The sequence below is a fragment of the Alosa sapidissima genome, chromosome 6, assembly GCF_018492685.1.
Source record: "Alosa sapidissima isolate fAloSap1 chromosome 6, fAloSap1.pri, whole genome shotgun sequence".
Classification (NCBI taxonomy): Eukaryota; Metazoa; Chordata; class Actinopteri; order Clupeiformes; family Clupeidae; genus Alosa; species Alosa sapidissima.
In genome coordinates, this window is record NC_055962.1 from 27,996,870 (window position 1) to 28,006,869 (window position 10,000).

The 10,000-nt window shown below is 42.8% G+C and overlaps 1 protein-coding gene and 1 long non-coding RNA gene across 3 annotated transcripts in view; one reads left to right on the forward strand and one right to left on the reverse strand.

Moving 5' to 3' along the window:
* The window catches only part of LOC121711548, a 19,284-nt gene extending 16,010 nt beyond the window's left edge, over positions 1-3,274 (forward strand). The window contains exons 3-4 of the long non-coding RNA XR_006032366.1: positions 862-866; positions 3,196-3,274. This is a non-coding gene — a long non-coding RNA (uncharacterized LOC121711548). The remainder of the gene's footprint in view (positions 1-861; positions 867-3,195) is intronic.
* Positions 3,275-5,314: 2,040 nt separating this feature from the next.
* Positions 5,315-10,000, reverse strand: part of dusp10 (dual specificity phosphatase 10) — a 10,069-nt gene continuing 5,383 nt past the window's right edge. For both annotated transcript variants that reach the window (XM_042095219.1, XM_042095218.1), the window contains exons 3-4: positions 7,124-7,501; positions 5,315-6,792 (exon numbers count right to left, since the gene is read on the reverse strand). In XM_042095219.1, the coding sequence (XP_041951153.1) occupies positions 6,527-6,792; positions 7,124-7,501 (644 nt within the window). In that variant the 3' untranslated portion in view covers positions 5,315-6,526. The remainder of the gene's footprint in view (positions 6,793-7,123; positions 7,502-10,000) is intronic.

Below are 10,000 nucleotides of genomic sequence, written 5' to 3' on the forward strand. Positions count from 1 at the left end.
TGCTCTTGTCAGATCCCATGAAGTAAACATTACAGAGAGAGCGAGAGAGAGAGAGAGGGAGAGAGAGAGAGAGAGAGAGTAGTAGGAGAACAGAGTGATAGAGAGAAAGAGAGACAGTGGCAGGAGGAAGGAGTGATAGAGAGAGAGAGAGGGAGAGAGAGGGAGGGAGAGGGGTAATGTTTGTGTCTGTACAAGAAAGAGAGCCAACTGTCAAATCACGCTACGCACTAGTAGCATATCTTCTCCAACACAGACCTGATCCCTTCAACTCCAGACTTCAGCACCAACAATAACAACAACTTCAATGACAACAACAACAACAGCAGCAACTTAAAAAATGACACACTGAGACACATTTGTTGAGAAGGGAGTGTTGAGACCCATTCTGGCAGTGCAGCTCCAGCCCTGGGAGTGCGAGCGCCGAGCGTGCCAGGGTAGGTCAGGCCTGCTGGGATGGCGTGAGAGCCGGCTGTTTGTGGCTTGCCATGGCACAGGTTGGTGCGCAGCGTCAGAGCACATTTTCTCTGGATCGTTTCAACTGGACTTTTAGACCGAGCAGCCTAGCCATATACAGTACAGTATTCTGCTATCTTTCTATCTGTGTGTGTGTGTGTGTGTGTGTGTGTGTGTGTGTGTGTGCATACATGCTCTATATTTTCTTCTGTTTACAGTAACTAGGTGCATGAGGTGTGTGTGTGTGTGTGTGTGTGTGTGTGTGTGTGTGTGTATGTGTGTGTGTGTGTGCGTTGCTGTGTGTGTGCGCGTTGCTGTGTGTGTGTTGCTGTGTGTGTGCTCCTTCTGTATACAGTAACTGGATAGGGTCCTCATAAGTGAGTAATAAGAGGCGTCTCTCTGAGTGAGTGACTGTGTGTGTGTATGTGTGTGTGTGTGTGTGTGTGTGTGTGTGTGTGCGTGCGTGTGTGCGTGAGTGTGTGTGTTGGAAATCCTCCTCCTTCGGAAAGCCCTCCTCCTCCTCCTCCTCCTCCTCTGTAGCCATGTTGTCAGAGGCTGCTTTTCCTAATACGTCCATAGAGTGAGCGCAGCGCAGCGGTAGTCTGCAGTCCCCTGGCGCGTGCAGGGGGCCTAAGATCAGGGGCTATTCTGGAGCCACTGGGGCACCCGGCGCTGATAGCACGAGATTAATGAGCCTGGCCACTCATCAGTCCTAATTAGAAACAACACAAAAAACTATTTTTGGGGCTTGTTCCTACGGATAGGAGTTGACCCGCTTGTCCACCAAAGCTTCGCACCAACCGCCCACCCCCCACAACCACCACCAACAAGCCTCACTCTCTCTCTCTCTCTCTGACACCCCTACCTCCCAAAGTGGTGTGTGTGTGTGTGTGTGTGTGTGTGTGTGTGTGTGTGTGTGTGTGTGTGTGTGTGGATGCCTACAGGGCCAGTGTAAATATAGACTCATATGCCCACTGGCAATGTGATACAATATGTGTGTGTGCGTGTGTGAGAGAGAGAGAGAGAAAGAGCGGGAGATGCAGATAGAGATTGTGTTGTATCTAAGTGTGTGTGTGTGTGTGTGTGTGTGTGTTTCTGTGTTTTAAGATATGTCAGCAATGAGTCAAACTTTTGAAGATATCCTAAATATGTCCTTTGTCGTTCTTGGATAACACATACTGTAGCAAATATGCCACTGCAGCAGTGAATCTCTCCAAAGAATCTCCAGGAGAATAAATTAATAAGCCATGTTGTCGTTTATTTAAAACCTCACAAGGAAGGTTTAACAAGGTAACAAAATTACATTGCTTAAACTTCTGACAGTTTAAGTACAGGGTAGGATACATATGTCTGGGGAAATATTGAGCAGGTCATGCAAAAAGGTGACAGAAAGGCCTCCAATGTTATAGCACCTTTGTGAAAAAATAAATCCAGCTGTCCTTTGGGCTCAGTGCAAAAATAGTCATGGATTTATGCATAGAAAGAAAGTGGCAAACGAAATAACAGTGGAGATATTAAACCGCTGACAAACAGGCACACACAGTATGTTCATTGCACAAGGATGACCGTCATCTCATAGTAGGATTATAAGCAGATGTCAGGTGAGTCACAAACAGCTGCAAAATAAAAACCTCTTGCATCTCTGAAGCAGTTTTAACACATAGGAAAGGAAACAGGTTAATTTAACAGTGTATTTCCAAGGTCTTAGACACAGAACACATACTCCAACAAGATATACACACAAAAGCATCCCAGAGAACTTTGGAACACAAAAAATACTAGTATATTCTCAAGATCTCAAAAATAACAGCGCATCTCAGAGTGATCATAAAAATAACGCACACACGCGCACACACACACACTCACACACACACACATCCGCATACAATTTTTCCCTTGTGCTCACAGAATGGACAGGTGGGTAAGGGTGATGGAGGGGTTTGGATATGGAGGGAATTACAGCCTGTTAAAATGGTCAGTGTGCTGACGTTTTGCAGATGGGAATCTGTTATATTCTTGTGTTAAAATAAAACAAAGATAAGCTCAAAACACTACACTGAAAGGCTTTGCAGACCTGTATAACATTGTAATCTGCACTCAGCATACACTCTGCTTTTGGCAAGGATAGGTGCACCTTTATGCAAACTGAATTAGTGGAATTGTTTAGTGCTGTCTGACTGTGGTGTCTTTGAAAGGGAACACTCAATGGTAGCTCTGCACATGCCTGAATATGGACCTCCACTGAAGCTTGGCTACTGCTGTCAGAAACATTACGTAATGTTACATGTCATAACAATCATGACTTACGGCAATAACAGCACTCACTGTGTAAGATGTGAGACAAGGAACAAGTCTGAGTCTTGTTCAAAATATTTGAACGTTTTGTGCGTAACAGTAGGTCATAATTGGAAGAATAATGCTATGCTTTTGACAGCATTCAACAGTTGTTGTCGAAAAATGTTTCAGTCATTATTTTCAATAAGCTCTCTTAGCACTGGCTAACTAGCACACAGTGAGACGTAAATGTATTTCAGTAATAAATGCTCAACAATGAATCTGAACGTTTCTGGTAAGGTATATTTTAACATGAATTTATGAATAATTAGTTATATACAGAAGACAGGCAAAACTTTTGCAACACACATGTAAGATTCAGTTCTGTCTAGAATAAAGATGTAAAATACTGTATCAAGCTCTGCTTTAGAAATTGACAAATTTAATGTGTATTGTTTTGTTATTTAGGTTTTGGTATAATTGTTGTTTCTGTCTGTGATTAAAGGAGTTTATATCTAGATGTTATGTCATAAAATATTCATTTTTATGACAATGGCATTCTAAATCAGGGAAAGGTTACCTATTCCATAGCTCTTTTATGTGCATAAATGTAGAATGTGACAATTTAAATATGTTTATACATCATATTCAGAAGGGAAAATACTAGAAAGCAGGGGATATATTGAAAAGCAATGTCACCACAACCAGATCACATAAGCTCAGGGTTGTGTGTCCTGAAAGGCATCATTGAGCAACAACCACAGTGAGTGAGAACAGTACAGTGAAACACTAACAGTAGTCCATCAGTTGATAACGGTCGTAGCACAATAACACTTTCAAGAAATGCAACCCTTGTTGTCTCACAGATACAGTTTCTGTGAAACTGGTGTGATCCATGGCAGGCCTACTGGATTTGTGCTAACCAAATTTAGCCTCTGTTACATTTTCATAAAAACATTTTAAAAAGAAGGCATATTTGCACAATTTCGGCGTGTCTTTGTGATACTGACCTCCCCAGCTCAGTCTGAGTGGATACACATGACTTTAAGGCACTGGTTGAGGCACTAACTCTGTGCGCTGAGGACCTTGACTTAGCTTAGCTTAGCGGCGACACAGGGGAAGATTAACAAAAGGGGGGTTACTGTACTTGATTTTCATCAACTACAATAATATTGCCCTCAAAAACAACATCCTCTGGGTCAAAGCCAGCAGCTCAGTTTGCAGTTATGTCAGAGCCCTCGCGTTTGTTTCAAATTAGCTTGTGATTGTAAATCACAAAGAAAGTCAAGGAGGGGGAAAAAACATTTCAGTTATGAACAGACAGAGAAACACATGTACACAGTCATATTCACATAATCATATTCACATAAACATCCATTAGAATGAGGCACATAAACACTCACACACACACACACATATACACACACATGCATGCACACACACACACACACAAACACAACAAATGTCAGACAGGAGCAAAAGCAATGTTTATGAAACTGTGAACAAAGGAACTTTTAGCCATCAGATGACAATGTTGCTGAATATATTGATGTCAAATACATCCTTAGGATGGGTGTAATGTTAACAGCTTTTCTTTTTGGTTAACATGCACCATGAAACATGTTTTGAACATGTGTTTAAGCAATATTGCCAGATTTAAATATATATAAATTAGGGCTGTCAAAATAACTGATTCATTTCGATTAATTAATTTGAGAAAAAATAACTGATTAAAAAAATTAGTGCAGATTAATCGATTCCGTATGACCTTTGCCCCCGAGCCGTTCTAGTCAGTAAAAATTAGACTGTAAAATGAAGGAGAGAGAAGGTGTTGATAAAAAATAAAGTGTTGAAAATAAAGTCCTCTGCAATGTCTGCAGCAAGGAATTTGCATATCACTGGAGTACATCAACTCTATAGTCGCACATCAATGCAAAGAAATTAGTGTTGACATTGAGGGGAGTGTTAATTTCATTGTGTCCCCTAGGTTATATCTGTGGCCTGAAATGCCATGTATGTGAAAAAAAAACTTCTTCCTGAAGCACTTTATTTTGAATTTATTTGAATTTGAAGCACTTTGAATTCATTTCCTCAGCATATTAGGTCATATCATAGATTATTATGGCAATTATTTGAACAGTGAAAATAATAATAAAAGAGTTTTTGAACTTTAATGTCACTAATGCTGATTATTCAATGATTCATTTGAATTTAAATATTTAAAATCACACAGCAAAAATTATATATGCGATTAATTTAGATTAATTAATCACAGAGTATGTAATTAATTAGATTATTTTTTTTAATTGATCGACAGCCCTAATATAAATATATATTCAACCAAAATCCACACTGGAACACACTGGAGTCCATTTACTTTAAAGAATAGACCAGTGATCTCTTCAGTATTGAAAAATGTTAGCTACTTAATAGAAACTGTCATCCTGTCATACAACATTCCATTTTCTGGATTGGTATGGTGGCCCTTGAGAGACAAATTAAAAGATGACTTGATAGGGGCTGATGGAGATGGAACATGGTGGATATGAAAAATGCAAGCAATTACTGAAATACACAGACAATTCAAGAGGTTTCATGTTTTTTTATAGAGTCAGCGAAATAAAAGTGTACACGGACAGCAGTGAAACAAAAATAAGCAAATACTAAATATTTTAATTATTATGTTTCCTTGTATACACCTGTGCCAGTCTCTCTGGTGCAGGCATATATATTATGTTTCCAAAAGGCATATAGAATATTACAATAATAACAAAAAAGACAAAGTATATATTTATATCTCTATATATTTTTTGTCATTCGCTGGCGAGATGGAAAATGTTAAATCATCACCCATATATACACATTAGCGCCTGATAGCATTCCACTCTGAAATTATTGCACCGAGAGCCTCAGCGAGCTCGTCATGGTCACCCCAGTAAACTTTTGTATAAAAATAGAATGAGAGGACTAACACACCAAACAAGTCTTCATCTTTTCTGACAGGCAAAAACCGCGGCTGCCCCCCCCCCCCCTTCTCCCTTGGGCCTGAGCCCGCACCAGCAGCTTAGAGAAACAGAATGGATACGCACACCCTGCAGTCTCTCTCACTGCATAAGGAGGGAGGGCGAAACTGGTGGCAGCGGTGGTGGGGGGGGCCGACCGACTGAATAATCTGTTTGCTTTTTGGTTGTCTTCTTTTTTTTGTGTGTGTGTGTGTGTGTGTGTGTTTTGGAAAATCAAACATGTTAGTTTGTTCGTTTGTTATCTTTCTCTTTTGCCCTCGTCACTCCTTCGCTTGCTTCCATCTGTGGTCACACAGAGATACATCTACCTCTGATCCAACGGCCCTGTCTCTCCCACCCCATGTTCCTGGGCAGCGGCCAGGTCTAAACAGCGGGCCGTTTGGGTGTGGACTCAACTCTTCTGCTGTCCTCAATCTTAACACTCTCGTGCCCAGATTAAAAAAAAAAAACAAAAAAAAACTTAAAAACAAATGTGAAGTGGAGCCCTTTGAAGCTCCCTCTCTCTCTTCTTCCCTCTCTCTCTCTCTCTCTCTCTGTCTCTCGTGTTTCTCCCTCTCTCTATCTTCATCTCGAGAGGGCGGAGAGATGGCACCCAAAGCTTTTGGCACTCCATGAAAAACCAGAGCTCCAAAAAGAGAGTGAGGCTTTGAGGCTTCTCTCTTCAAAAGGAGGAGAGTAAAAAGACAAGGTGCGGCGAAAACGCCTGCAACAAGAGCAAGAAGAGAGAGAGAAAACAAAAAAATCCAAATCCCGAACAACTTCCGGGGCGTCGTCGCTTACACCATGGTCTCCACGCCGACCAGCTTGGGAGTGAGGATGCGCGGTGTCACGCCGTTGTTCAGGTCCTCCTCGAACTCCAGCAGCTGGCCCATGAAGTTGAGGTTGGGCGAAATGATGGGCCGTCGGGCCTTGACGAACTTGTAGGCGTCCGTCATGGTCATCCAGGAGTGCTTCATCAGGTAGGCAATGACGATGGTGGCAGAGCGCGACACACCTGCCTGGCAGTGGATGAGGACGCCCTGCCCAGCCTGGTGAGCTTCCTCTGCACAAACACACACAAACACACACACACACACACAAACAACAACAAAAAACAAATAAATAAACAAATAACAGACATTTGAGTCAGGTTATACAGTAATTCAGGTAGTGTGGCTTTTAAAAATCTGTCAATTCGGTGGCCATCCCTAATAATGGGGAATCATTTGTGAGCTACATTTAAAAAAATGCAACGTGAGTCATTTGTTAGCCACAGAGCCCTTTAGCCTTCCTGTGTGGTTGCAGCGCCAACGTACTTATAATGCAGACCCACGTCGTATTAATTCAGACTAACTCTGCAAGGTCAAAATGCGACAGAAGGTGCCGGCGCATACCAATGAACTCGAAGGCCTCCTCGAAGTACTGGCGTAGGTTCTGCTTGTTGCTGTCGGTGGCCGGTAGACGCTTGTAGCAGAGGAGGCCGAGGTCGTAATGGTAGAGTGGGAGGTGCGTGGTGACGTTGAGCACGTAGCCGATGTTGAACCGCTGCATTTGGTCGAGGCTCTGGGCGTCGTGCTCGTTGCCCAGGTAGAGGAAGGGTAGGATGGGCGTGAGCTCGGCGTTCTCGATGTCGGGGGTGGAAGGCAGCGAGTGAGGTAGCCCCCCCGACAGGCCCACGGCACCCACCCCAACGGTGTCCATGCCCTCCTGGTGCAGGTGCAGCGAGTGCTCGCACAGGCTCTCGTGGTGTTGACGGAACGCGCTGAGGCCCCCTGAGAAAGCCACACACACACACACACACATACACACACACACAAACACACACACACAAACACACAAACACACACACGCACACACACAAACAAGAAGCTGAAATGAAGTGACTGAAAGGATGTCTGAATCAGTTCCTTGTTCGATAAGAGAGATTAATATCAATATGCATATGTATTGGCTGGGCTTTGGTTTAAACCATTTAAAACCTATAAGGTCCTATCAAACTACAGCTAATTATACTCCACTTAGAGGTAGCCATTGTGGAGAGCAACACACTCAGCATCATACATACAATGTAGATAGCGCCCGCATATGTAAGGGATAACGGCCGCCGAGGTGTCCTGTTATACGGAATTAATGGACGAGGGCGAGGGGCAAAAAACTCCCCAACGCGCAGCGGAGTCCATTAATTCCGTATAACTGGACACACCTCGAAGGCCGTTATCCCGCTTATCACCCGGTTGCCACTGTAAAGCAAAGGAAACACGCGGTTCCGTTTAAAAAGAAGCTCACTAGTTCAGCTTGTTGTACAACTTTCGTTGGCCCTATAACAGCGATAGCATGGACAGTTAGCTTGTTTACAGTTGATTCCATTGTTGCGAAGCCTGCAACCGTCGTCCTACTATGGTTGTTATAGTTACCATTCATAAGCATTGATATGGAACGGTGTCCTGTTATTCAGAATTATCACCCAGAGAGAAGAAATACTTTTCTGATTGGCTGGTGGGGTGGCTATTAATTCTGAATAACAGGACACCGAGGACACACTACAACAAGCTGAACTAGTGAGCTTCTTTTTAAACGGAACCGCGTGTTTCCTTTGCTTTACAGTGGCAACCAGGTGAAGCGGGATAACGGCCTTCGAGGTGTGTCCAGTTATACGGAATTAATGGACTCGGGCGTAGGCAACTCCGCTGCGCGTCGGGGAGTTTTTTGCCCCTCGCCCTCGTCCATTAATTCCGTATAACAGGACACCTCGGCGGCCGTTATCCCTTACTTAATAGCCACCCCACCAGCCAATCAGAAAAGAGTATTTCCTCTCTCTGGGTGATAAAATATTTTAACCATTCTTTGACCCAAAGAAAATTGTTTTTTTTTTTTAATCCACACAAATGCTCCGTGCTCTACAGCAGTCGGTGGTGCTCATACACATGTATTTGGGACAGTCATTTACGCGTGCGCTACACAGAGGTTTGTAATGATCCATGTTGGCACTGGACCCCCCTTTTGAATAATGAAAGAACTCTGAGGCTTCACATCATGTAATATCACAGGGGAAAGGGCTGAGCTCGTGCTGTAGCGGTTTGGCCAGGGTTCTTTGGAGACGTTTTACTGTAAATATTTAGCATGTCATTTTGAAGATGCTTGTTTTAGCCCATCATGTTGCAAGGAGTTTATGGTACAAATAAGTGTGTTTGTACCTTATGTCGGTGTTGTTTTCGACTTCTTTTCGGCTACAGTAAATGAAAGCAAGTTGATGATCACAGTAATGACAGCAAATGCTTGACAGTATGAGCGTCTGTTAAGATCAAACTGACGGTGTTTGTGTGGCTTCCCCAAATGGCACCACAGATGGGAAATGGGCGAGAGATTTGCTTTGTATTTGAATTTGGTAGCTAGTGTGAAAAACATTATACACTTCTAACATTTTGCATGTGAGCTTTCTTTATACGGAACACAGTTTCCTGAAGTAAGTCATATGCTCAAAATGGCCCTGAGTCATGCTTCACTTCTACCCAGAAAGAAATGTATCTATTTCAGGCTAAATATGATACTCGATTAAAAACAACGTGTCTAGTATGTGCTTCGAAAAGCATCTTATCCTCTTCAACCACCTAAGCCATGAGGCATGCATTTCTGCTCTGTAGCTGTATATTAAAGAAGTCTGTCATTTCTGTACTATCCTGGTTCTGCAAATAGGAAACAAACAAAAGGACCACTAATGAAAATACACCATTCCAGTCAATCTACAACTCTGTCTCAGAGGCACCTAAGATAAAGGTGCATTTGATTGGATTTTCAGTTCATCTTCTGATCTTTCATGAGGTTCCAGGTTCCCTGATTACCAAGACTATTAGAACACAGCAGGAACAGAGAGATCTGTTAGTGCTGTACTGAATATTAAACCTGCATCCAAGTCACAAATAACCAACTTTCTTTGGCGAGCAAGAGCTTACACCCCCCCCCCCCCAAAAAAAAACACATCAAAAGTTTGTATAACAAAGTAGCGCATCTGCTGTTAATTGCAATAATCCTTCAATCCTTCCTCTTTTTGGCATACTGCCTGGATTGCAGCACTTGTAATATATGGACCTCATCAAAGATGCTGTTTCCCGACTTCGCTGATAACGATGGAGCTCTCGTCTTACGGTCAGCTGAAGTGAAACTGGGGTAGCGATGATGGAGCTGTGAGCTCACAGGGTGGATTTCAGTTTCAGAATCAAGCAGACGAACATTACACTTCTCTTAATACACCATTACCTCACAGTCTACCTCAT